Source organism: Gopherus flavomarginatus, chromosome 4, assembly GCF_025201925.1.
Source record: "Gopherus flavomarginatus isolate rGopFla2 chromosome 4, rGopFla2.mat.asm, whole genome shotgun sequence".
Classification (NCBI taxonomy): Eukaryota; Metazoa; Chordata; order Testudines; family Testudinidae; genus Gopherus; species Gopherus flavomarginatus.
In genome coordinates this window covers 216,993,402-217,021,187 of record NC_066620.1, presented here as the reverse complement: position 1 = coordinate 217,021,187, position 27,786 = coordinate 216,993,402, and the positions used below count along the sequence as shown (strand labels likewise).

General features: G+C 54.3%; 1 protein-coding gene across 2 annotated transcripts in view; it reads left to right on the top strand.

Moving 5' to 3' along the window:
- Positions 1 to 27,786, top strand: part of LOC127048810 (cGMP-dependent protein kinase 1-like) — a 93,548-nt gene that overhangs the window by 7,402 nt on the left and 58,360 nt on the right. For both annotated transcript variants that reach the window (XM_050948802.1, XM_050948803.1), the window contains 5 exons: positions 6,018 to 6,152; positions 10,832 to 10,991; positions 12,043 to 12,209; positions 16,406 to 16,519; positions 17,635 to 17,740. In XM_050948802.1, coding sequence (XP_050804759.1) covers positions 6,065 to 6,152; positions 10,832 to 10,991; positions 12,043 to 12,209; positions 16,406 to 16,519; positions 17,635 to 17,740 — 635 coding nt within the window. In that variant the 5' untranslated portion in view covers positions 6,018 to 6,064. The remainder of the gene's footprint in view (positions 1 to 6,017; positions 6,153 to 10,831; positions 10,992 to 12,042; positions 12,210 to 16,405; positions 16,520 to 17,634; positions 17,741 to 27,786) is intronic.

Sequence of the window (27,786 nt, the reverse complement as noted above, 5' to 3'; positions counted from 1 at the left end):
AAAGAAGCAAGCCCTGGCCCAGCTGGAGGAAGAAGCTGCTGAACCAGAGAAAGAAGCTGCTGAAAGAAAGAAGGAGGCTGAGGAAAGAGAAGAGAAAGCTCGTATGGGGCGTCTGGGACTGCTGGCTGCTGAGGAGAAAGCTCGACAAAGGCAACAGGAGACTCACAAGATGCAACAAGAAACTACCAGACTTCAGCTCCAAGTCAAAGAAGCAAGGGAAGAACAGCAGAAACTGCGTCCTCTTGACAATCCAGTTTATAACTATGTTGACATGTCGTATTACTCTGGGCTGTTTTCTGTGTTTAATCAGTTTTGCTATGGCCAGGGAGAGGGGGAGTCTAACCTGGTGGGTAATAGCTGTTTGTCTGTTCAAGAAAGCAGTGTGTCTGTGAATGGAGTTTCTGAATGTCTGTCTAAGGTCTCAAAAGTGAATCTGGAGTTAGATCAAGACCAGAAAGATCTCATTGGGGAGGAAAATGTTTCTCAGGAGCAAATTAAAGTAAATGGTCAGGTGAAAACCCTAACTGAGGAAAGAGAGGGTAGATTTGGGATGGGTGATGGATTGGTGGCTAGTGCAGCTTGTAAAAGTGAACTTGAAATGGGTAACTGTGATTTGCTGGAAGTAGCTCAGTGTAGTGAAAAAAGCAGCAGCTTGTCTGTGGGGAGTGGCCATGTGCCTGGTAGGGAAAGTTTGGAGGAGCCTAGGCAGCCTTGTGAGCTGATGGCTTTGTCTAGTCAGCAGTTGGGGAAGACAAGGATAGTGGAAGATGAGTGTCCCTATCCCTTACCTGTTTCCTGTGTGGAGAAATGTGACAGTGAAGGGAACGTGCCTGTGTCTGCCGGGGGTATTGACTTGCCTATGGAGGGAGCTACCTGGGTCTACGAGCAGTTGTCTGTGAACAGCCCTGTGTGCTGGGACAAGGGAAATGAGATCCCAAGCTGTGTGTCTGGTAAAGAAGAAGGTGTCTCCGGCTTTTCTTTGTCTGTGGAGCAGACAGAAGGTGCCTTTCAGCCTGTGACGGTTGAGAATAGTGCAGGTGTCTCAGAGTTAATTGTAAATACAGCTAAAGCCCAGGAAGGGAATGGTCCTAAGTTTGTGTCTGTTGAGGAGAATGGCCCTGTAACTAGGTTGCATCCAATTAGTGTTATAGCAAAATCCCAGAGACCAGACAATTCTGGTGCTTGTAGTTTGCTAGTTTCTAATGTGTGGTTGGAAGAAGGTGTAGCAACTCTGTCTGATCAGAGTGATACCCTAGCCAAGGCACAAGGAGAGCAGAAAGGCGGTTTAATTGTGTTGCCTACTGACAGTTTGACAACTTGTAGCAGGAAGGAGAAGATTCATAAACTTGTTCCAGGCCAGGGAAAGGAGATTGCTTCTAACCTGTTATCTAGAAAGTCTATAAGTTTGCCTAAAAGGGGATTGTGTAGAGATCTGCCTGATGGGCCTGAGGTAATTCTGAATATAAGTGAGACCCAGAAAGAGTCTGTGGTTGCTCAGGAAAGTGTTCCTTTAGAGCAAGCCCTAGGTGAAGCAGGGAAGGGCAGAATTTCTGAGGGATGAATTGCTGCTTAGAAAAGCTCCTGGAGAAAGGAACCCCCATGGTAACCTGTGCAAGCAGTTTACTACAAGAGAAGGGTGTGAAAGTGATTTGATCAAGCAAGTTTCAGTTCCTAACAGCCAGAAATGTTCTGTTGTGAATGGATCCACTGACTTTCCTTTTGAAAGATCCAGTGTGGGGAGCTCTGAGAAGGTCTCAGATGGAGGAGAAGCTGTTAAGAAAGTTGAGCAGCCCTATGACCGAGTGGCTGTATGTGGCCAGCTTGTTGGGAAGACAATGGTATTGGAACAGGAATGTCTCCATGCTGATTCTGTGAGTGAGCAGCCTGTGCTTCAGGGTCTGAGGACAGATTTGGTTGCTGGTGTTTCAGAGCTAAACAGTTTTATGTCTGAACAATTGAGGATGCAGGGAAGAGCAAACAATCTCTCACCCTCAGACCCTTTGAATTTGTGGGGTATCTCTGTAAGACAGAGTCCAGCCTTGGAATTGGTAGCAGCTAAGAAGTTAAAAGCTGATGTTTGTGTTAATGCAAATTACCTGGCTGGCAGGCAGAAGGACTTGCTAATAGCTGTTAGCACAGAGAGCCCACCCCATCAGCCAGTGAATGTGGTTAAGCAAGTGAAATCAGGGTTTAATCCTGCGGGACAAGGAGAAAAGAGAAAACTGAATTTTGCAAAGGGAAGCCAAAAGTTAACCCTAAAATGCCCAAACTCCAATGGTATTAATCCAAGGGTATGGCATGACGAACATGATTGTAGATGGACACTTGCAATGAATTTGTTGTTATTGCTAATGGTGATTTTTGTAACTAATGTGTTGCTATTACCAAGAACTGTAAGAATGTGCAATGTGCCCAATCTTTTGAGAAGTCCCTTGAACGTGTTGAAAGCAGTACATGAGAACACACTTTATGTTAAAAGGCCTTGTTATACTGATGTTTCACTGCTAGTGTCTGTAAACAGTATTGAAACTTTTCACAGGGGAAAAGACATTCCAGACCTGATGTGCAGTAGAAAAGGGGAAACTGAGGCACACTACCATATGGCTTTTGTGGCTAAATGCCAGAATTCCTGGACTATGAACAACATTAATATCTACATTGGTTTAATGTTAATTGGGTTCCAAACATTTGCCAGAGCGTGTATGGATAAAGTAGCTATGTTCTTTAGCTCTTGGCAAGATCACATGAAATATACAGGAACCATGCTGCAAAAGCTAACCAAGTTATACCTTAAGTTTGTAAAGAAATTTGATAATGTTATTAAACATGACTTTAATAAACCATTTCGGTTATACACTGGTACGGCCTCTAGCCCAACACTAGCTGTAGTGAGACAGACCCAAGGATGGGGAGCTCCTGGGATGCAGTCAGTGATGTTTGTGTCATCCCTTCCTGCATCAATTTTTGCGTTGGGGGTGTGACATTATTGATATAAACTGGGACCATATAGAACATGGTTTGCAACCAAGGTCCTGTAGTGGCACCAAATCTTATGTAAAGGAGGTCTTATAAGTTGTCTAAGACAGGTTATGCATTACTGGTTATGATTATGCTGTCTGTATCATTTTGTAGTTGAAGTTATGAGTATTGGCTCTATACTGTCTGTATTTCAAATTGATGCTGTAGTTCTGGGTGACACCCCAGACAATGGGTGTTAGCTCTGCTTAGCCTGCTTCATGGCCCATTAAGGACCATCAGCTACACAATTGACCCATTGAGAGGAGGCAGATATCGCCTTGTGACTCAGCAGGGTGTGCAGGGACTGGCCCATGTGACTGCAGACTCCACGTTGCTGTAATTTTCCACAGTAAGAACAAAGAAGTGTTCTTACACCTGGAAAAGCCTATATAAGGCTGATGCCTCATCTCCATCTTGTCTTCAATCCTGCTTCCTACCTCTGGAGGGACTTTGCTACAAACTGAAGCTTGGACAAAGGACTGAATGACCCATCCCAGCGGGGGATGTTCTCCAGAGACTTGATTTGAACCTGCAGTTTACTCCACCACTGCTACAAGCCTGAACTAAGAACTTTGCTGTCACTGTATGGAATTGATTCCATTTAACCAATTCTAGCTCTCATCTCTATCTTTTTCCCTTTATGAATAAATCTTTAGATTTTAGATTCTAAAGGGTTGGCAAACAGCGTGATTTGTGGGTAAGATCTGATGTGTATATTGACCTGGGTCTGGGGCTTGGTCCTTTGGGATCCAGAAAACCTTTTTCTTTTACTGGGGTGTTGGTTTTCATAACCATTCATCCCCAGGACGGGTGGCACTAGTGGTGACACTGGGAGACTGGAGTGTCTAAGGAAATTGCTTGTGTGACTTGTGGTCAGCCAGTGGGGTGAAATCAAAGTCATTTTTGTCTGGCTGGTTTGGTTTGCCTTAGAGGTGGAAAAACCCAGCCTAGAGCTGTGACTGCCCTGTTTGAGCAATTGGTCCTGAATTGGCACTCTCAGTTGGGTCCCGCCAGAACCACATTGTCACAGTCCCCCAACGCAAAATTGATGCAGGAAGGGATGACACAAACATCACTGACTGCATCCCAGGAGCTCCCCATCCTTGGGCCTGTCTCACTACAGCTAGTGTTGGGCTAGAGGCCGTACCAGTGTGTAACAGAAATGGTTTATTAAAGTCATGTTCTATATGGTCCCAGTTTATATCAATAACGTCACAGCCCCTTCCTGCACCCAAACTCACTCTGAGAACCCGCACCCTCCCCTGCACCCCAACACTTTGCCCCAGCCCTGAGCCCCCTCCTGCACCAAACTCCCTTCCAGAACCTGCATCCTGCACCCCCTCTCACACCCCAACACTCTGCCCCAGCCCTGAGCCCCCTCCTGCACCAAAACTCCCTCTGAGAACCCGCACCCTCTCCTGCACCCCAACCCCTGTCCCAGCCCAGAGCCCCCTCCTGCACCAAACTCCCTTCCAGAACCTGCATCCTGCACCCCCTCTCACACCCCAACCCCCTGCCCCAGCCCTGAGCCCCTTCCTGCACCAAACTCCCTCCCAGAACCCACACCCTTCACCCCCTCTCACACCCCTGCCCCAGCCCTGAGCCTCCTCCTGCACCCAAACTCCTTCCCAGAACCTGCATCCTCACCCCCTCCCGCACCCCAACACTCTGCCGCAGCCCTGAGCCCCCTCCTGCACCAAACTCCCTCCCAGAACTTGCATCCTGCACCCCATTCACACCCCAACCCCCTGCCCCAGCCCAGACCCCCCGTCTTGCACCAAACTCCCTCTGAGAACCTGCACCCTCTCCTGCAGCCCAACCCCCGTCCCAGCCCAGAGCCCCCTCCTGCACCAAACTCCTTCCCAGAACCCACACCCCTCACCCCCTCCTGCACTCCCAACACTCTGCCCCAGTCCAGAGCCCCCTCCTGCACCTAAACTCCCTCCCAGAGCCCACATCCTGCACCCCCTCCTGCACCTCAACCTCCAGCCCCAGCCCTGAGCCCCCTCTCACACCCCACACCACTGCCCCATCCTGCACCCCCTCTTGCACCCCAACCTCCTGCCCCAGCCCTGAGCCCCCTCCTGCACCCAAACTCCCTCCCAGAGCCCACACCCCTCCCGCACCCCAACACTCTGCCCCAGCCCAGAGCCCCCTCCCACACCTCAACCCCCTGCCCCAGCCTGGTGAAAGGGAGGGAGGGAGAGGGGAATGGCGTGAACGGGTCAGGACAGATTCTGGGTTGATCTTAAATTCCAGAAGTGATCTTGTGCGTAAAAAGGTTGGAGACCTCTGGGCTAGATGGACCTTTGGTCTGACCCCGCCTGGCTGTTCTTTGGTTCACTGATGCTGTTCACTCTTCCCTCACCCAAAGTGCCATGCAGTGTTGCTTGGTGCAGTTGAACAGCTGCTGTGTTCCACCCCAGAGGTGGCTGTGGGGGAGCACGGGGGTAAATACAGTACCAGACACATGCAGGGTAATTTAAATTCCTTGGTGCCCCACAGTAGGGTGCTCACTCATTTAGTTACTCAGGGTTGCTTAGCTAAGGTGTGGAGCCGAGAATTCATGCCCAGGTATGTGGGGTAGGGATGAACCACACTTAGGAGATGGGTAAGAAGTTATGGTGTGTAAAGCAAAGAGAATGTGGGGAGTTGGTAAGATTTATGAACCATCTATGTGACTCAGTTTCCCCAGTCCCTGGGTACTGCTGCCAGCCCCTGGGGGTGAAGTGTTAATTCCTGCTCTGGGATGGGAGGCGTGAGCTGCTGGGATCTCTGGGAGATTCTGTTCAGGTTGCTGATTCCCCCCCGGGCAGTTTCAGCGGGACCTGGGATGCTCCATCCCATGGGTGGCATCGCCGTGTGGTGGGATCCAGGCAGAGGCGTCTGCTGTGCCATGCCAAGGGTCCCTGGGTGTATGTGCGGCTGGCGGTGACTAGGCTGGGGAGGGCAGGATTCGCTCCATCCTGCTCGTGCATGTCCCTGTCTGTCTCCAACAGCCCGAGGACAACGTAGGACGGCTGCCCAGTCCCCCCCAGGCTGGGAGATGGACCAGAAGCTGCGAGAGCGGTGGCTGCAGGAGGAGCGGAAGTATCTGCAGAGCATGGCGAGGCAGAGGGGCACGCAGGAGCAGGGTAAGAGGGACGGGGTGCCCCGGGGGGTGGGCATGTGGCTTTCCCTGCACCCCAGTGTACTGCTGACTACGGGGCTTACCTCTGAGTAAGGTAGCCCCCAGCCGGGTCCATCACCAGGCCCTGCCAAGCTCGGCCTGGCCTGGCTGAGGTTCCTTGTCTAATCGGTGTTTTGCACACAGGGCTGCCTAGCGGCTGACCAGTGACACACAGAGCGACATTCCATCCCCTTTGAGCCATTATCGATTATCTTCCAACAGTCCCGGAAGATGGGAGAGATTCCAAAAACCTGAAAAAGGGCAAATCTAGCTCCAGTCTCTAAAAAGGGAAATAGGGACAATCCGGGGAATTACAGCCCAGTCAGCTTAACTTCTGTACCCAGAAAGATAATGGAGCAAATAATTAAGCAATCGATTTGCAAACACCTAGAAGATAATAAGGTGATAAGTGACAGTCAGCATGGATTTGTCAATCCAACATGCTAGCTTTCCTTGACAGGGTAACAAGCCTTGTGGATGGGGGGAAGCAGTAGTCTGGAATATCTTGACTTTAGTAAAGCTTTTGATACTGTCTCGCATGACCTGCTCATAAACAAACTAGGGAAATGCAACCTAGATGGAGCTACTATAAGGTGGATGCATAACTGGTTGGAAAACTATTCCCAGAGAGTAGTTATCAGTGGGTCACAGTCAGGCTGGAAGGACATAACGAGTGGGGTCCTGCAGGGATCAGTTCTGGGTCCAGTTCTGTTCAATGTCTTCATCAGTGATTTAGCTAATGGCACAGAGAGCTCACTGAGGAAGTTTGCAGACGATACCAAGCTGGGAGGGGTTGCGAGTGTTTTGGAGAACAGGATTAAAATTCAAAATGATCTGGACAAACTGGAGAATGGGTCTAAAGTAAATAGGATGAAATTCAATCAGGACAAATGCAAAGTGCTCCACTCAGGAAGGAACAATCAGTTGCGCACACACAAGCTGGGCAATGACTGCCTAGGAAGGATACTGCGGAAAGGGATCTGGGGGTCATAGTGGATCACAAGCTAAATATGAGTCAGCAGTGTAACACTTGCAAAAAAATGTGAACATCATTCTGGGATGTATTAGCGGGAGTGTTGTAAGCAAGACACAAGCAGTAATTCTTCTGCTCTACTCCGCGCTGATACGGCCTCAGCTGGAGTATTGTGTCCAGTTCTGGGTGCCACATTTCAGGAAGGATGTGGACAAATTGGAGAGACTCCACAGAAAAGAAGCAGAAATGATTGAAGGTCTAGAAAACATGACAACAGAACATATGAACGGCTACGCTGGGTCAGACTAAAGGTCCATCTAGCCCAGTGTCTTGTCTTCTGACAGCGTCCAGTGATCCATCCCCTGTCGCCGGGGGCAGCACCTGGAGACACTCCTCTAGGTCGCAGGGCTGTGCTGTCCGCTTCTGGGAGCAGTGCAGACCCAGGGTCCCTGCTCTCCATACCCTCACAGCGCCTCCTTCACGCCGGGGAACAGTTGTTCCCTGGTGTGAAGGAGGCACTGGGAGGGAGCGGGAAGACCCCCTGCAGTACCCTCGGGGACCCCAGTCTGAGAAACACTGGTTTAGATAATAGTTAGTCCTGCCATGAGGGAGGGGACTGGAGCAGGTGACCTCTCGTGGTCCCTCCAGCCCTATGATTCTGTGACCTCCCCCTCTGAGTTCTCCATTCCCCACACCCTCGCTAACGAACCCTGGGGATCCAAGCCCTTTGTTCGGTACTGCCGGAGGTTCATCACAGTGCAAGGGGGAGGGGCACATCTCCTCTGGCCATAGGGCTGTGGCAGGAGCTGAAAGGAGCTCTCAGCCTTCCACCGCAGCAGGCTGGGCCGGAGATGGGATCCAGGGACAGCCCAAGGTTCGCCATTGCCAGGGTCTCCTGTCGTTCCGCTGTCACGCTGCCGGGGAAGAGCCATGCTGACCAGTCCGTTACACGTCTCTGATTCATGCTGGTTTTCTAATGACAAAGAGCCATCCCGGAACAACTGGGTCGTCTGGCTGTGGTCAGTCTAAAATCCTCGAGTCGTCGTCTTGTTCTGCATCCGCCATCTGTAGGGTTTGCTGGGTTAATTGTTCTTTCTGTTCTCGGTTGCAGATGGCCACGGTTTCTGCTGAACTCTCCTCTGTCGGTCTCGATCACGTAGTATCTGGGCGCCGAATTCTTTTTATTTATGACAGTTGGGGCTGTCTGGCCTTTTTCTTCATCCAGTTTGACATGAACGTGGCCAGTAGGGCTGTCCCCGCAGGTCTCTGAGTGACGCCTGTTGTAAAAGCATCTACAAGCTTGTGTGGCTGTTTTATCTGATTGGCTGGGCACTTTGTAGGCAGAGTCGTTTCCAGAGCTGGAACAGTAGTTCGGAGTTCTCTTCCCGTCAGGCGCTGTGCTGGGCTGTATCAGTAGCTGCTGCTGGTGTTTAGCTGTAGCTCAGGAGAGCAAGGAATGGATCTTCCTGCTGTGGGTTTTTTTGGCTGTCTGCACAGCTCTGTCAGCCTCTCCATTTGCTTGTGGGTAACCTGGGCTGCTAGGAAAATGATCAAAGTCACATTTTGTCCATATGACGTTATCGACATAAATTGTAACCATACAGATCATTGGCTCCGTACTGGTATCTCAATGTGTTTATTCCAAGTAGCCTCAGTGAAGCGTTTGGGCAGCTTCTTGAGAAGGGGCAATTCTCAGTAAGTGCCCAACCAAGAAACACTTACCGGACAATGGACTTTGGGAGGCTCCAATCCACATCTGAGCTGTCCTGGGAAAGTTCCTGGTGTTGGCCTGTAAAGAACTGATCATCATGGACATGTGACTTGCCAATGTGACTCCAGGCTCCATCTTGCTGCTGTGATTGTCCACAGGGCAGAGACTATAAAAGGCTGCTGCATCTGATTTGTATATTGACCTGGGTCTGGGGCTTGATTCTTTGGGACCAAGAGAACCGTTTTCTTTTACTGGGGTGTTGGTTTTCATAACCATTCATCCCCAGGACGTGTGGGACTGGTGGTGACACTGGGAAACTGGAGTGTCTAAGGGAATTGCTTGTGTGACTTGTGGTTAGCCGGTGGAGTGAGACCAAAGTCCTTTTTGTCTGGCTGGTTTGGTTTGCCTTAGAGTTGGAAAAACCCCAGCCTGGGGCTGTAACTGCCCTGTTTAAGCAATTGGTCCTGAATTGGCACTCTCAGTTGGGTCCCGCCAGATGCAGCATTGTCCCAGTGGCATAGTCATGCAAGGATCCACAGAACCAGGTCAATTAAGCTTTGGGTCAGAACCCCACGCTGTCCAAATTTGAAATTGGGGAATGGGAGTTTGGTTGGTTAAAGAGCAGTTGCAATGGGTGAGCAAAGAGCATATGAGGCCTTGGCAAAAAAGCCCTGGAAGATTTGTGTTCAGAAAGGGGATAAGCTTTAGAAAGAAAGCTACAAATCAAGAACTGAGAGAGCTGTTAATGACCAGTGATCAGGAGGCAGGAGCACAGCCCTCACCTGATACTACAGAAACTGCAGAAGCAACTGGAATGCAAAAGGCAGCAAATAAACTGGAGCATGAACAGAAACTAGCAGATCTTCGATTGCTGGACAAGCAAAAGATGGCCGAGGTAGAGAGAGAAGCCAAAGAGTGTATGGCTGAATGGGAAAGAAGGAAGGAGGCTGATGAAAGAGAGGAAAGGGCTAGTAGGGGGTGGGGGCGTCCGGAGCTGCTGGCTGCTGAGGAGAGGGTTCGCCAGATGCGACAAGAAACGGCCAGATGTGGCTCCAAGTCAAAAAGCAAGGGAAGAACAGCAGAAATTGTATCCTCTTGAAAGTCCAGTTTGTAACAATGTTGGTATGTTGTGTAACTCTGAGCAGTTGTCTGGGGGTAACCAAACGTACCCCAACACGGCCACCTGTTATGTCAGTGCTGTTACTGTGAGGTCAGTAGAAGGTGGCTCCATAAATTGTACCAGTGCTCTATATGGGAGTGGTCATGGAAAATTCATAGAGTGTAAAAGTCAATGGTAAAAGCTGTTTAGGGCACATTATGGCTTCTACCATCACTCTTGTTAAAGCAGATCTGGTCAGAGAGGAAGATTATTTACCAAATCAGTGTGAATGTTGTAGTCCCCTATGAGTTTACTGTGCGTGTGCCTTTAGCCAGAATCCACCTCGAATGGAACAGTGCTCAGCATGCAGTGATAGCTGGGGTAAGGAAGTTATTGCCGAAGGATCTTCTCATTGGGGAAGATGTTAAAGCTTTGTTCAGTCCAGGTAGCCGTCACAGGACAGGAATGATCTTACACTTGTGTCTATTGTGGGCAATGGTTTGCCTGGGGAGGGTTTCTCCAATGTATTTCTCTGAGGAGAAGAGCTGTTTGGCTGTGAATGAAGTGTCTGAATGTCTGTCTGATATCTCAGGAGTGAATCGGCAAGTAAAGCACAGAAAGTTTTCATTAATCAGGACAGTGTTTCTCAGGAGCAGATTAAAGTGTATCACAGGTGTATCACTGTGACAGTGTTTGTGCACCGATACCCAGCTGCCAGGCTGGTCACAGCGACCGCCCGGGGCCCACCCCACAGGACTCCTCACCCAGATGCAGGTGGGAGGGATAGGAGTGGGTGTGATAGGGTGGTTACTGGGGGGTGCTGGGCAGGTACCTCATGCACTTCTCTCCCCACTGCCACAGGCGGGGCACCAGAGGACCCCAGAGGCGGCGTGAGCAGGGAGATCGCAGACCAGGCTGATTCCAACGGCGGCCGGAGGCCGAGCAGGGCCCAGCCCATTGTCCCCGAGCCTCTTGCTAGTGACGAGGCCCTGCAGGTGCCCCACGTCCCTAAATCACCCAGGTAATCCCTTGGGCGGGGCAGAGAAATCCCAGCCAGCCAGACTCCCCCTGGCGCAAGGCCAACCCTGATCGGGCTCTGGCAGGGACAGTGTCTAGGGTTTCCAGGCGTCTGGTTATTGACTGGAATGCCCAGTTGAAAAGTGACCTTGGAGGGTCCAGTCAGCACTGCTGATCGCGCCACGAGAAGTCCGGTTGGCTGCAGCAGCCGGCTCCATGCAGCTCCTGGGAGCGGCCGGCATGTCCCTCCGGCTCCTAGGCGCAGGGCAGCCACAGGGACTCTGGATGCTGTCCCTGCCCTGAGCACTGGCTCTGCAGCTCCCATTGGCTGGGAACCTTGGCCAATGGGAGCTGTGAGAACAGTGCCTGCAGTGAGGGAAACGCGCAGAGCCCCCTGGCCGCCCCTGCGCCTAGGAGCTGGAGAGACATGTCGCTGCTTCCAGGCGCTGGCTGAGGTCAGTGCTGCCTGGCTGGAGCCCACAACCCCTCCCCAGCCTGGAGCCCCCTCCCATGCTCTGAGTCCCTCATCCCCATCTCCATTCAGAGCCCGCACCCCCCCAGCCCAGTGAAAGTGAACGAGTGACAGAGGTGGGAATGGCATGAGTGGGGGGGGCCGGGGCTGCAGAGAAGGGGAGGGCCCAGGGTTTTCTGTAGTCAATAAATTGGCCCCCCCAGCAGTGTCCTCAGCACAGAGGTGGGCACGGTGGGGCTGGGGGGTATTTGTACTAGGCCAGGCTGAGCCCTGGGGTCCTGCTCCGGCCCCTGCAGCATTGCTAGGGGAACAGCCACTGCATGGCGCTGTGGCCAGGAGGATGTGGCATTGTGCTGGGACCTGTCGTTCTCAGGGGTGGGGGGTCCCACGGTGTGTACAGGGTCGTGGTTGGGCCCGGGACACGCCCGCTTTAACCAGCCCCCACCATGGCAGGTCGCTTCCTGCACCTGGGCTGAGTGGGGTTTCGGGGCATGGCCTGGTGGCTCCCGCACGCTGGGTTCAACGGAAGGGACCGGCCCCACCCGTGGTTCCAGCCCCACCCATCTCCTTCCCTTCCTCCCAGGGACCGCAGCCTGATTGCAGGGGCCGTGGAGCGGAATGACTTCCTGCGACTCCTGGGCGAGGGCCAGGCAGACGCCCTGGTGCAGAGCTTCCTGCCTGCCTGGCATGGCCCGGGGCACACGGTGCTGGCCGAGGGCACCGACGGGGATGCCATGTACATTGTCGCTGGTGAGCACTGGCCCCACCCTGTGTGTGCGTGAGCGTGTGAGCCAGCCCTGCCCAGCCCCGCCCCACGTGTGCTGGCCCCGCCCCGTGCATGTGTGAGCCAGCCCTGCCCCGCCCCGCCCCACGTGTGCCGGCCCCGCCCCATGCATGTGTGAGCCAGCCCTGCCCAGCCCCGCCCCACGTGTGCCGGCCCCGCCCCGTGCATGTGTGAGCCAGCCCTGCCCAGCCCCGCCCACGTGTGCCGGCCCCGCTCCGTGCGTGTGTGAGCCAGCCTTGCCCAGCCCCGCCCCACGTGTGTAGGCCCCGCCCCGTGCATGTGTGTGAGCCAGCCCTGCCCAGCCCCGCCCCACGTGTGCAGGCCCCGCTCCATGCGTGTGTGAGCCAGCCCTGCCCCACGTGTGCAGGCCCCGCTCCATGCGTGTGTGAGCCAGCCCTGCCCAGCCCCGCCCCATGTGTGCCGGCTCCGCCCCGTGCATGTGTGAGGCAGCCCTGCCCCACATGTGCCGGCCCCGCCCTGTGCATGTGTGAGCCAGCCCTGCCCCACATGTGCCGGCCCCGCCCTGTGCATGTGTGAGCCAGCCCTGCCCAGCCATGCCCCACACAGGGCCGACTTTAGGAAGTGCAGGGCCCAATTTGAACAGTTTCGACTGGGCCCTGGCAGGGATGACTAAAAAAAAAACACGTGGGGCTTGTACTCACTGGGCAGTGCTCCAAGTCTTCGGCGGCGGGTCCTTCACTCACTCCAGGTCTACAGTGGCACTGAAGGACCCGCCGTCAAAGTGCTGCTGAAGACCCAGAGCGCCACCGGGTGAGTAAAAATTAAAAAGGCTCCTCTAGCCAGGGAAGGGATTCTCTCTGGGCACGGGGCCCTCTTAGGGGTGGGGCCCAGTTCGGGTGAATTGATGGAATAGGCCTAAAGCCGGCCCTGCCCCACGTGTGCTGGCCCCACCCCATTTGTGTGTGAGCGTGTGAGCCAGCCCTGCCCAGTCCCGCTCCACGTGTGCCGGCCCCGCCCCGTGCATGTGTGAGCATCTGCCAGCCCCGCCCCACGTGTGCCAGCCCCGCCCCATGCATGTGTGAGCATCTACCAGCCCCGCCCCACGTGTGCCAGCCCCGCCCTATGCATGTGTGAGCATCTACCAGTCCAGCCCCGCCCCACATGTGCCAGCCCCGCCCCGTGCATGTGTGAGCATCAACCAGCCCCGCCCCACGTGTGCCAGCCCCGCCCCGTGCATGTGTGAGCATCTACCAGCCCCGCCCCACGTGTGCCAGCCCCGCCCCATGCATGTGTGAGCATCTACCAGCCCAGCCCTGCCCCACGTGTGCCGGCCCCGCCCCGTGCATGTGTGAGCATCTACTAGCCCCGCCCCACATGTACCAGCCCTGCCCCATGCATGTGTGAGCATCTACCAGCCCAGCCCCGCCCCACATGTGCCAGCCCCGCCCCGTGCACGTGTGAGCATCTACCAGCCCCGCCCCACATGTGCCAGCCCCGCCCCATGCTTGTGTGAGCATCTACCAGCCCTGCCCCACGTGTGCCGGTCCCGCCCCATGCATGTGTGAGCATCTACCAGCCCCGCCCTGCCCCATGTGTGCCAGCCCCTCCCCGTGCATGTGTGAGCATCTACCAGCCCAGCCCTGCCCCACGTGTGCCAGCCCCGCCCCATGCATGTGTGAGCATCTACCAGCCCCGCCCCACATGTGCCAGCCCCGCCCCATGCATGTGTGAGCATCTACCAGCTCAGCCCTGCCCCACGTGTGCCAGCCCCGCCCCATGCATGTGTGAGCATCTACCAGCCCCGCCCCACATGTGCCAGCCCCGCCCCATGCATGTGTGAGCATCTACCAGCCCAGCCCTGCCCCACATGTGCCGGCCCTGTCCCGTGCATGTGTGAGCATCTAACAGCCCAGCCCCTCCCCACGTGTGCCAGCCCCACCTCATTCGTGTGTGACCATGTGAGCCAGCCATACCCAGCCCCACCCCACATGAGCCGGCCCCGCCCCGTGCATGTGTGAGCATCTACCAGCCCAGCCCAGCCCCACGTGTGCCGGCCCCGCCCCGTGCATGTGTTAGCATCTCCCAGCCCAGCCCAGCCCCACGTGTGCCGGCCCTGCCCCGTGCATGTGTGAGCATCTGCCAGCCCCGCCCCATGCATGTGTGAGCATCTACCAGCCCCGCCCCACGTGTGCCAGCCCCGCTCCATGCATGTGTGAGCATCTACCAGCCCGGCCCCGCCCCGTGCATGTGTGAGCATCTACCAGCCCAGCCCCGCCCCACATGTGCCAGTCCGCCCCGTGCATGTGTGAGCATCTACCAGCCCCACCCCACGTGTGCCAGCCCCGCCCCATGCATGTGTGAGCATCTACCAGCCCAGCCCCGCCCCGTGCATGTGTGAGCATCTACCAGCCCCGCCCCATGCATGCCAGCCCCGCCCCATGCATGTGTGAGCCTCTACCAGCCCCGCCCCACGTGTGCCAGCCCCGCCCCATGCATATGTGAGCATCTACCAGCCCCGCCCTGCCCCACGTGTGCCAGCCCCGCCCCGTGCATGTGTGAGCATCTATCAGCCCCGCCCCACATGTGCCAGCCCCGCCCCGTGCATGTGTGAGCATGTGCCAGCCCCGCCCCGTGCATGTGTGAGCATGTGCCAGCCCCGCCCCATGCATGTGTGAGCATCTACCAGCCCCGCCCTGCCCCACGTGTGCCAGCCCCGCCCCGTGCATGTGTGAGCATCTATCAGCCCCGCCCTGCCCCACGTGTGCCAGCCCCGCCCCATGCATGTGTGAGCATCTACCAGCCCCGCCCTGCCCCACGTGTGCCAGCCCCGCCCCGTGCATGTGTGAGCATCTACCAGCCCCGCCCCACATGTGCCAGCCCCGCCCCGTGCATGTGTGAGCATCTACCAGCCCAGCCCTGCCCCACGTGTGCCGGCCCCGCCCCATGCATGTGTGAGCATCTACCAGCCCAGACCTGCCCCATGTGTGCCAGCCCCGCCCCGTGCATGTGTGAGCATCTACCAGCCCAGACCTGCCCCACGTGTGCCAGCCCCGCCCCGTGCATGTGTGAGCATCTACCAGCCCAGCCCCGCCCCACATGTGCCAGCCCCGCCCTGTGCATGTGTGAGCATCTACCAGCCCAGCCCCTCCCCACATAGAATCATAGACTGTTAGGGTTGGAAGGGACCTCAGGAGGTCATCTAGTCCAACCCCCTGCTCCAAGCAGGACCAATCCCCAGATTTTTACCCCAGTTCCCTTAATGGCCCCCTCAGGGATTGAACTCACAACCCTGGGTTTAGTAGGCCAATGCTCAAACCCCTGAGCTATCCCTCCCCCCATGTGCCAGCCCCACCTCGTTCGTGTGTGACCATGTGAGACAGCCATACCCAGCCCCACCCCACGTTCGCCGGCCCTGCCCCGTGCATGAGTGAGCATCTACCAGCCCAGCCCAGCCCCACGTGTGCCAGCCCCACCTCATTCATGTGTGACCATGTGAGCCAACCATACCCAGCCTCACCCCATGTGAGCCGGCCCCTCCCCGTGCATGTGTGAGCATCTACCAGCCCAGCCCAGCCCCACGTGTGCCGGCCCTGCCCCGTGCATGTGTGAGCATCTCCCAGCCCAGCCCCATGTGTGCCAGCCCCGCCCCATGCATGTATGAGCATCTACCAGCCCCGCCCCACGTGTGCCAGCCCCGCCCCGTGCATGTGTGAGCATCTACCAGCCCCGCCCCACGTGTGCCAGCCCCGCCCCGTGCATGTGTGAGCATCTACCAGCCCTGCCCCACGTGTGCCAGCCCCGCCTCGTGCATGTGTGAGCATCTACCAGCCCCGCCCCACGTGTGCCAGCCCTGCCCCGTACGTGTGTGAGCGTGTGAGCCAGTCCAGCCCCCCCGTGTATGCATGTGAAGGAGTGTGAATGCCCGGCCCCCCAGTGCGGGAACATGTGCACTCCATTCCCAAGCCCACTGCCCTGCGCCCCTGTCTGCACCCCCCCCAGTCCTGCCGTGGGTGAGTTATGCCAGTTGAAGTGGTGGGGGTGGGGCCAGGCCAGGCCATGGTCTGGGGTGGGGGCAGGGGGCGGAGCTGGGGTGGGGGTGGGGCCAGGCCAGGGTCTGGGGTGGGGGCAGGCGGTGGAGCTGGGGTGGGGGCAGGGTCAGGGGCGGGTCCGTCGGTCCCGTTTCAGGGGCTTTCCTTTGCAGAGGGGGAGCTGAGTGTGACCCAGCGCGGCTGCCCCCTCCGCACGCTGCTCCCGGGGGATGTGTTCGGGGAGCTGGCGATCCTGTACCACTGCAAACGCACGGCCACCGTCACAGGTGAGGGCTGGCCGTGGGCCCCGGCTCCCCTGCCCCCACTCCCACCCCCAGCCCCACCCCTGGCCCCACCCCAGCTCTGCCCCCTGGCCCCACCCACAGCGCAGCTCCACCCTCTGCCCTGCCCCCACCCCACCCCTGCCCCCACCCCAGACCCTGGCCCCGCCCCCACCCCCACCCCAACTCCCACCCTGCCTCGCTCCCTCCCCCTCCCCGGCTCTCCCCCTGTCCCCACCCCTGATCCTGTCCCCGCCCCCTCCCCTGCCCCGCCCCTGCCCCCACCCCCACCCCCACCCCAGCTCCCACCCCCTGCCCTGGCCCCACCCTCACCCCAATGCAGCTCCGCCCCCACCCCAGCCCCTGACCTGGCTTCAGACACCACCCCAGTCCCACCCCCACCCCAGCTCCACCTCCTGCCCCCACCCAGCCCCTGCCCTCACCCCCATCCCTGCTCCCACCCCAGCTCCAGACCCTGCCCCTGGTCCCACCACACCCCCTTCCCCTACTCCAGATTCTGCTCTGCCCCCACCCACCCCCTGCCCTCACCCCCATACCAGCTCCCACCCCCTGCCCCCACCCCAGTTCCAGAGCCTGACCGCGCCCTGGCCCCAGACCCTGCCTTCCCACCACACCCCCTTCCCCAACTCCAAATCCTGCTCTGCCCCCACCCAGCCCCTGCCCTCACCCCCATCCCAGCTCCCACCCCCTGCCCGCACCCCAGTTCCAGAGCCTGACCGCGCCCTGGCCCCAGACCCTGCCTTCCCACCACACCCCCTTCCCCAACTCCAGATCCTGCTCTGCCCCCACCCAGCCCCTGCCCTCACCCCCATCCCAGCTCCAGAGCCTGACCTCACCCTGGCCCCAGACCCTGCCTTCCCACCACACCCCCTTCCTCAACTCCAGATCCTGCTCTGCCCCCACTCCAGCAAACAAGCAGAGCCCCTGCTCCCCCCCACTACCCCCCACCTCTCACCAGCACAGCTCTGGCGCTGCCCCGCTGGATGCGGCTGCCCCCCTAGTGGTGGCAGGACCGGGCAATGCTGGGTCCCGTGTGAGCCTGGCTGATGGAGCAGAGCTGGGACCCTTCCCCTTGCCCCCAGACTAACCCTTCCCCCCAGCACTCACCCAGGTCCGGCTCTGGGCCATCGACCGGCAGACCTACCGCACCATTGTCACCAGCCAGGCCAAGCGCCGGCGGGCCGAGATCCTGGACTCCCTCCGAGAGTGAGTGGGGGCAGCCCCTTGGGGGGCGGGGGGAGCGCCTGTGGGGGGCAGGGCCCCTCAAGCAGGGGAGGGGGTGGGGGGAGCGCCTGTGGGGGTGGGATCCCTCGAGGAGGTGAGGGGGGCAGGCAGGAGAGCTCCTGTGGGGTGGGCCCTTGAGCCACTCAGAGCCTCCACGGCTGCCCTGAGCCCAGGCTGTCCCATTCCCATCCCCATCCCAACCCCCTTCCTCCTGGAGCCAGGCCCTGAGTCCTGGACCCACCCTTCCGCCTCAGACCCCACCCTGTTTCCAGTGCTGCGGCTGCTCCCACCCCAGGGTCAGCATCCTCCCCACCTTCCGTATCTCCTCACCTCTCCCCCTTGATCAGGGCCCCACTCTGTCCCTCTCCATGGGGTCAGCGCCCCATTCCTTACCCCCCATGGGCTCCTTTAGTCCCATAAGCTTCAAAGCCAGAAGGGCCTATCCTGATCCTCCAGTTTAACCTGCCCACTGCAGCCCCCAGAACACCCCCACCCCTGCAATAGGCCCCGAGCCTCTGTTGTCCTCAAATCAAGGCTTCACGTGACAGACTGCACCATTCACACAAGTTCAAACCAGCAAGTGACCCAGGCCCCAGGCTTCAGAGGGAGGCGAACCCCATCCCCCCAGAGTCTCTGCCAACCTGACCCGGGGAAAATTCCTTCCCCGCCCTAAATCCGGGGATCAGTTAGACCCCAGGCATGTGGATGAGATCCACCAGCCAGACAGCTGGGAAAGAATTCTCTTCAGTGTCCCATCACCGCGGAGATTTACTGCTAGCGGTCACAGATCGGCTCCATGCCATCGTAGGCAGCCCCATCACACCATCCCCTCCATAAACTGATCACACTCAGGCTGGAAGCCAGTTCGGGGTTTTGTCCCCACTGCTCCCCTTGGGCGGCTGCTCCAGAGCTTCAGTCCTCTGGTGGTGAGAAACCTTCATCTAATTTCAAATCTAAACCTGCCAATGGCCAGTTTCTAGCCACGTGTTCCTGTGTCCACATGGACACTTAGCTTCAATAACTCCTCTCCCAGCCTGGTGTTTATCCCTGGGGTGGATTTAGAGGGAGCAATTTGATCTCCCCTCGGCCTGCGTCTGGTCAGGCTAAACAAGCCGAGCTCGTTGAGTCTCCTCGCGTAAGGCAGGTTCTCCGTTCCTCCGATCAGCCTCGTCGCCCTTCTCTGCACCTGTTCCAGCCTGAATTCATCTTTCCTACCCACGGCAGAACAGCTCTGCTCACATTGTCCAGCCGAGGGCTCACCAGTGCCTCTTCCTGGTGTAGGGGCGATTCTCCAGCCTTCCCCCTTCAGGTCTTTCTGGCTGCAAGTCCTCTTGTCATGTTCTCACTTGCAATCTCCAGCGTCTGTCCTCCTGGGTCTGACCATTGACTCATCCCCTCTTCCTGTGGGCCTTGCCACTCTGCACTTCTTCCCAGCCCCCGCATGCGGTGCCCTGCTGAGCAGCCGTGGGGGCCGCCTGCCGAGGAAGGGGCAGTGTATCCTCGGATATGTGCTGGCGAGCCCAGTGCCAGGGGCTTTAAACTACGTTCAACAGGGCAGGAGAGAAAAGCCCCTCGGTGAGCCCAGAGACCTGTACTGAGGGGTCAGAATCTGGGGGACATGTGGGCCGTCACGGCAGGGACCAAGGAGAGACAAGACTAGAGAGGGGAAAGCTCAGGCACATCTTAGCTGTCTGTGTGCTGACGCGCCAAGCGTAGGAAACAATCAGGAAGAACTAGAATAATCCCAATTCTGATTCGCCTGCCCGCACGGAGCCTGGGTGGGCTCGTTCCCATGGCTGCTGCACTGGTCCAGACGGGTACAGCCTGCTCAGGAAGGACAGGCAAGGCGAAAGGGAGGAAGTGTTCGGTGTGGCCTTTTATATCAAAGCTGTCTACACTTGCACGGAGGCTGAGGCAGAAATGGGAGGCAGACCTGCTGAAAAACTCTGGATAAAGATTAAAAGGGTAAAAACCAAGGGTGTTGTCACGGTAGGAGTCACAGACCCACAGGGTCGGGACTATGCCCCCAGCCTGGCAACAGTCCCTGAGAGGGGCCTTCAGTGACCCTGACCCCCCCCCGGGGGTCCCACTCTTCCCCCAGGGTGAGCCATGCAGCCTCCCTGTCTCCTGAGACTGGGCTCCACCCCGGGAGCTCTGGGCAGCGAGTCTGGGACAGACCCTGGGGGAGACGTGTCCTCTCCTCAGGGATCAGTGCCCCCTGCCCAGTGTCTGCAGGGACACTCACCCAGCCCTGTGAAACCAGGCGGGTTTATTGGTCACCTGGCGCACAGCCCAGACAGCTCCTCAGGCGGCCCAGAGAACTGACTAATGGTTACAGCCCAGCCTAGCTGTTTGCATTTTCACTGACACCTCTAGTCTGAGCCTTCTGGTTCACGTAGTCCAGACCCTGGTCTGGTGCAGGAACCGGGGTGGAGTTTTGTCCTACGGTGACCCAGGCATTCCCCACAAGGACGTCCGAGCTGGTGACTTGGAGAACCCCAACTATCAGCCCCCGCCCCTGCCTGTGTCTGCCCAGGGCTCTGTCCCAGAGGCAGGCGAATGGCTCCGCTCCTGGGCCTGTAGCCCCATTCACAGCCCTTCAGCATTCGATGGGGTGGCACCACACAGGTTGTGATACAGGGCCTCTGTCCCAGAACCTCCCTGCCCCAGGAGTGTCTCCCCCTTGGCCACCTCCCTCCGCTGCCCTGGGGGTCTGATGAGTCCAAGCCCAGGAGAGTCCAACGAGGCACGTACCTGGGGCCTGGAGTGGGAGCCCGTCTGCCACCTCCTGGTGCCTCTAAGGAGCTGGCTGGGTGGCTGCTTCCCCCACAGGTCAGTCACATTGTCCCTCTCGGAGCCGGAGCTCCAGGCTGGGCCTCTGTGCCCTGGACCTTCCCCAGCTCACCCCTCACGGGCTCTGTCTGGCCTCTGTTCCACTAACCCTGGACTTATGCCCACGTACGCCCTGTTTTCCTACAGACATCACAGCTCAGGGTTCTGAGCCCCTTGGAGGAGTCAACCCACATCCAGCTCCCCCCAGTCCCACTTCCAGGGTGTCTCCACGTCCCTCTCCCAGCACCCAGGCTTAGGCCCGTCCCCTTTGGGTCTCTCCATCCGCAGACCGACTGTCCCCAAAGTGATCTGCCCACCGGCCTGCGTGGCACTGCCCCTTTGGCTTCCTGCCCACTACTACAAGGAGAGAGGCAATCCTTGGTTTACTCCTAAATGGAGCACAAGATCAGGTCCAAGGGGTGAATGGAGCTGGACCACTTGGTAATAGTGACCATAATGTAATTAAATTTAACATCCCTGTGGCAGGAAAAACACCACAGCAACCCAACACTGTAGTATTTAATTTCAGAAAGGGGAGCTAAACAAAAATGAGGAGGTTAGTTAACCAGAAATTAAAAGCTACAGCACCAAAAGTGAAATCCCTCCAAGCCGCATGGAAACTTTTTAGAGGCTCAACTTAAATATATTAAAAAACATAGTGAGAGAACCAAAAAAGTGCCACCGTGGCTAAACAACAAAGTAAAAGAAGCAGTGAGAGGCAAAAAGGCCTCCTTTAAAACGGGAAAGTTAAATCCTAGTGAGCAAAGTAGAAAGGAGCATGAACTCTGGCAAATGAAGTGTAAAAATATAATCAGGGAGGCCAAAAAACAATTTGAAGAACAGTTAGCCAAAGACTCAAAAAATAATAGCAAACAAATCTTTAAGTACATCAGAAGCAAGAAGCTGCTAAACAATCAGAGGGGCCTTTGGACGATCAAGAGGCTACAGGAGCACTCAAGGACAACAAGGCCATTGCGGAGAAACTAAATGAATTGGTCTTCATGGCTGAGGATGTGAGGGAGATTCCCAAACCTGAGCCATTCTTTTTAGGTGAGAAATCTGAGGAACTATCCCAGACTGAGGTGTCATTAGAGGAGGTTTTGGAACAAATTAATAAACTGAACAGTAATAAGTCACCAGGACCAGATGGTATCACCCAAGAGCTCTGAAGGAACTCAGATGTGAAATTGCAAGACTACTAACTGTAGTCTGTGACCTATCATTTAAATCAGCTTCTGTACCAAATGGCTGGAGGATAGCTAATTTGACGCCGATTTTTAAAAAGGGTTCCAGAGGTGATTCTGACAATTACAGGCCAGTAAGCCTGACTTCAGTACCAGGCAAACTGGTTGAAACTATAGTAAAGAACAAAATTGTCAGACACAGAGATGAACATAATTTGTTGGGGAAGAGTCAACGTGGTTTTTGTAAAGGGAAATCATGCCTCACCAATCTACTAGAATTCTTGGAGGGGGTCAACAAGCATGTGGACAAGGGGGATCCAGTGGATATAGTGTACTTAGATTTCCAGAAAGCCTTTGATGAGGTCCCTCACCAAAGGCTCTTAAGCAAAGTAAGCTGTCATGGGATAAGAGGGGAGATCGTCTCATGGATTGGTAACTGGTTAAAAGACAGGAAACAAAGGGTAGGAATAAATGGTCAGTTTTCAGAATGGAGAGCAGTAAATAGTGGTGTCCCCCAGGGCCCAGCGCTGTTCAACATATTCATAAATGATCTGGAAAACGGGGTAAACAGTGAGGTGGCAAAGTTTGCAGATGATACAAAACACCTCAAGATAGTTAAGTCCAAAGCAGACTGCGAAGAGCTACAAAAGGATCTCACAAAACTGGGTGACTGGGCAACAAAATGGCAGATGAAATTCAAGGCTGGTAAATGCAAAGTGATGCACATTGGAAAACATAATCCCAACCAGACAGATAAAATGTTGGGATCTAAATTAGCTGTTACCACTCAAGAAAGACACCTTGGAGTCATTGTGGATAGTTCTCTGGAAACATCCACTCAATGTGCCGCGGCAGCCAAAAAAGCAAAGAGAATGTTGGGCATCATTAAGAAAGGGATAGATAACGAGACAGAAAATATCATATTGCCTCTATATAAATCTCTGTCTGTCTGTTTGGTTGTTTGGTTGTTTGGAGGACCGTGTGCTGTGGCTGGCAGTTGGAAGCTGTAAGCTTCAAAGGAAAGTTTGAAAGCTAGAAGCCTCTGTTAATTGGCTGAGCCTTAGTCAGTGAGCGGGGCTATCAAGCAGCCCAGGCTTTATAAAGCAGTGCGCAAGCAACCGGGGCTGCTCACAGGGAGTTTCGCAGGGGAGTTGGGAAGAGGGCAAGGTTCACTTGCCATCCTTTAAAACCTGTAAACTAAACTACATTCAAAACTTCTTGATTTAAACAAAACCCTTCATTAACTAAGCAGCTGCAGGAGACAATGAAGGCAGAAGCCCAGCAGCAGACTGGGGGCTATCCAGTTTATTGCGCTGACTGCAGCATGTATGATTCCCTGCCCTGTGGGCGGATGGCGTGTGTGTGCAGTCGATGCAAGGAGCTCCTCACCCTCAGAGACTGCGTACGGGCTTCGGAGGCCAGGGTGGCAGAACTGGAGGAGCTAAGAGAGGCAGAGAGGTATGTTGATGAGGCTTTCCGGGACACTGTAGAATTGTCCCACCACCGGTCAGACAGCCCCTGCACTGTTGAGGAGGATGAAAGGCCCAGGGAAGCAGAGCAGTCAACGGGAGCAGAGGGAAACGTTCCCATAGTTGGGACCCTCCTTCCAGATGGTGCTGGGGTTGCCTCTAGCACTGAAGATACCTCTCCGGGAACTCCAGTTGCTAGGAAAAGGCAGGTGTTAGTAATGGGAGATTCGGTCATTAGAAACGTAGATAGCTGGGTTTGTGATGACCGGGAGAACCGTATGGTGACTTGCCTGCCTGGTGCGAAGGTTGCGGATCTCTCGAGGCATCTAGACTGACTTACGTGTAGTGCTGGGGAGGAGCCGGTGGTCGTCGTACATGTAGGGACCAATGACATAGGGAAGGGTAGGAGAGATGTCCTGGAAGCCAAATTTAAGCTGCTAGGGAAGAGACTGAAATCCAGGACCTCTATGGTGGCATTCTCAGAAATGCTCCCAGCTCCACGCGCAGGGCCAGGTAGGCACGCAGAGCTTCAGAGTCTCAATGTGTAGATGAGACGATGGTGTAGAGAGGAGGGGTTTTCGTTCATTAGGAATTGGGCAATTTGGGGATAGGGGGAGCCTATACAGGAAAGATGGGCTCCACCTAAACCAAGTGGAACCAGACTGCTGGCACTAAACATTAAAAAGGTTGCAGAGCAGTTTTTAAACTAGGAGATGGGGGAAAGCCGACTGCTGCAGAGGAGCATGTGGATCGGACACAGAGTTCTCTTAGGGGAGAGTCTATTGATGGAGATTCTGCAGGTTTTAGTCAGGAGCAGAGGATGGAAGAGGATAATGTAAGGGCCAGATAAGATGAGAAACATTCACATAAAGAATCTGACACATCAGAAAAGGGCAAGCAAATAAACAGGGACAAGTTTTTAAAGTGCTTGTACACAAATGCTAGAAGTCAAAATAATAAGCTGGGTGAACTAGAATGCCTTGTGATAAAGGAGGATATTGATATAACAGGCATCACAGAAACCTGGTGGACTGAGGACAATCAATGGGACACAATCATTCCGGGGTACAAAATATATAGGAAGGACAGAACAGGTCGGGGGCGGGGAGTGGCACTATATGTGAAAGAAAATGTAGAATCAAATGAAGTAAAAATCTTAAATGAATCTGCACGTTCCATAGAATCGCTATGGATAGTAATTTCATGCTCTAATAAAAATATAACAGTAGGAATCTATTATCATCAACTTGACCAGGACAGTGATAGTGAGGATGAAATGCTGACGGAAATTAGAGAGGCTATCAAAATTAAGAACTCAGTAATAGTGAGGGATTTCAATTATCCCCATATTGACTGGGAACACGTCTCATAGACTCATAGACTCTAGGACTGGAAGGGACCTCGAGAGGTCATCGAGTCCAGTCCCCTGCCCTCATGGCAGGACCAAATACTGTCTAGACCATCCCTGATAGACATTTATCTAACCTACTCTTAAATATCTCCAGAGATGGAGATTCCACAACTTCCCTAGGCAATCTATTCCAGTGTTTAACTACCCTGACAGTTAGGAACTTTTTCCTAATGTCCAACCTAAATCTCCCTTGCTGCAGTTTAAGCCCATTGCTTCTTGTTCTATCATTGGAGGCTAAGGTGAACAAGTTTTCTCCCTCCTCCTGATGACACCCTTTTAGATACCTGAAAACTGCTATCATGTCCCCTCTCAGTCTTCTCTTTTCCAAACTAAACAAACCCAATTCCTTCAGCCTTCCTTCATAGCTCATGTTCTCAAGACCTTTAATCATTCTTGTTGCTCTTCTCTGGACCCTCTCCAATTTCTCCACATCTTTCTTGAAATGTCATGCCCAGAACTGGACACAATACTCCAGTTGAGGCCTAACCAGCGCAGAGTAAAGCGGAAGAATGACTTCTCGTGTCTTGTTTACAACACACCTGTTAATGCATCCCAGAATCTCGTTTGCTTTTTTTGCAACAGTATCACACTGTTGACTCATATTAAGCTTGTGGTCTACTATGACCCCTAGATCTCTTTCTGCCATACTCCTTCCTAGACAGTCTCTTCCCATTCTGTATGTGTGAAACTGATTGTTCCTTCCTAAGTGGAGCACTTTGCATTTATCTTTATTGAACTTCATCCTGTTTACCTCAGACCATTTCTCCAATTTGTCCAGATCATTTTGAATTTTGACCCTGTCCTCCAAAGCAGTTGCAATCCCTCCCAGTTTGGTATCATCTGCAAACTTAATAAGCGTACTTTCTATGCCAACATCTAAATCGTTGATGAAGATATTGAACAGAGCCGGTCCCAAAACAGACCCCTGCGGAACCCCACTTGTTATACCTTTCCAGCAGGATTGGGAGCCATTAATAACTACTCTCTGAGTACGGTTATCCAGCCAGTTATGCACCCACCTTATAGTAGCCCCATCTAAATTGTACTTTCCTAGTTTATCTATAAGAATATCATGCGAGACCATATCAAATGCCTTACTAAAGTCTAGGTATATCACATCCACCGCTTCTCCCTTATCCACAAGGCTCGTTATCCTATCAAAGAATGTTATCAGATTAGTTTGACACGATTTGTTCTTTACAAATCCATGCTGGCTATTCCCTATCACCTTACCACCTTCCAAGTGTTTGCAGATGATTTCTTTAATTACCTGCTCCATTATCTTCCCTGGCACAGAAGTTAAACTAACTGGTCTGTAGTTTCCTGGGTTGTTTTTATTTCCCTTTTTATAGATGGGCACTATATTTGCCCCCTTCCAGTCTTCTGGAATCTCCCCCGTCTCCCATGATTTCCCAAAGATAATAGCTAGAGGCTCAGATACCTCCTCTATGAACTCTTTGAGTATTCTAGGAAGCATTTCATCAGGCCCTGGTGACTTGCAGGCATCTAACTTTTCCAAGTGATTTTTTACTTGCTCTTTTTTTATTTTATCTTCTAAACCTACCCTCTTCCCGTAAGCATTCACTATACTAGACATTCCTTCAGACTTCTCAGTGAAGACCGAAACAAAGAAGTCATTAAGCATCTCTGCCATTTCCAAGTCTCCCGTTACTGTTTCCCCCTCCTTACTGAGCCGTGGGCCTACCCTGTCCTTAGTCTTCCTCTTGCTTCTAATGTATTGATAAAAAGTCTTCTTGTTTCCCTTTATTCCCATAGCTAGTTTGAGCTCATTTTGTGCCTTTGCCTTTCTAATCTTGCCTCGGCATTCCTGTGTTATTTGCCTATATTCGTCCTTTGTGATCTGACCTAGTTTCCATTTTTTATATGACGCCTTTTTATTTTGTAGGTCACGCAAGATCTCGTGGTTAAGCCAAGGTGGCCTTTTGCCACATTTTCTATCTTTCCTAACCATCGGAATAGCTTACTTTTGGGCCCTTAATAGCGTCCCTTTGAAAAACTGCCAACTCTCCTCAGTTGTTTTTCCCCTCAGTCTTGATTCCCATGGGACCTTACCTATCAGCTCTCTGAGCTTACCAAAATCCGCCTTCCTTAAATCCATTGTCTCTATTTTGCTGTACTCCCTTCTACCCTTCCTTAGAATTGCAAACTCTATGATTTCATGATCACTTTCACCCAAGCTTCCTTCTACTTTCAAATTCTCAACGAGTTCCTCCCTATTTGTTAAAATCAAGTCTAGAACAGCTTCCCCCCAGTAGCTTTTTCAACTTTCTGAAATAAAAAGTTGTCTGCAATGCAGTCCAGGAACTTATTGGATAGTCTGTGCCCCGCGGTGTTATTTTCCCAACATATATCTGGATAGTTGAAGTCCCCCATCACCACCAAATCTTGGGCTTTGGATGATTTTGTTAGTTGTTTGAAAAAAGCCTCATCCACCTCTTCCACCTGATTAGGTGGCCTGGTAGTAGACTCCCAGCACAACATCACCCCCCATGTTTTTTACCCCTTTTAGCCTAACCCAGAGACTCTCAACACTTCCATCTCCTATGTCCATCTCCACCTCAGTCCAAGTGTGTACATTTTTAATATATAAGGCAACACCTCCTCCCTTTTTCCCCTGTCTATCCTTCCTGAGCAAACTATACCCATCCACACCAGCATTCCAGTCGTGTGTATTATCCCACCAAGTTTCAGTAATGCCAACAATGTCATAGTTGTATTTATTTATTAGCACTTCCAGTTCTTCCTGCTTATTACCCATACTTCTTGCATTTGTATATAGGCATCTAAGATACTGGTTTGATCTTGCCTCCCAGCTTTGCCCTGACCCTCCTTTCTCTCTGCATTATAGCCCGTGCTCCCTCCTGTTTCCAACCCATCTCTCAGGTCTTGTTCCCCACTTAGCTGTGGGCTTTGCTCACCTGTCCCCATCAAACTTAGTTCAAAGCCCTCCTTTTAAAGTCTTGTCAGGATGAAATGCAAAGCCAAAATTTTTCAATACTTTAAATGACTGCTTCTTGGAGCAGCTGGTACAGGAACCCACAAGGGGAGAGGCAACTCTAGATTTAGTCCTGAATGGAGCACAGGAGCTGGTCCAAGAGGTAACTATAACAG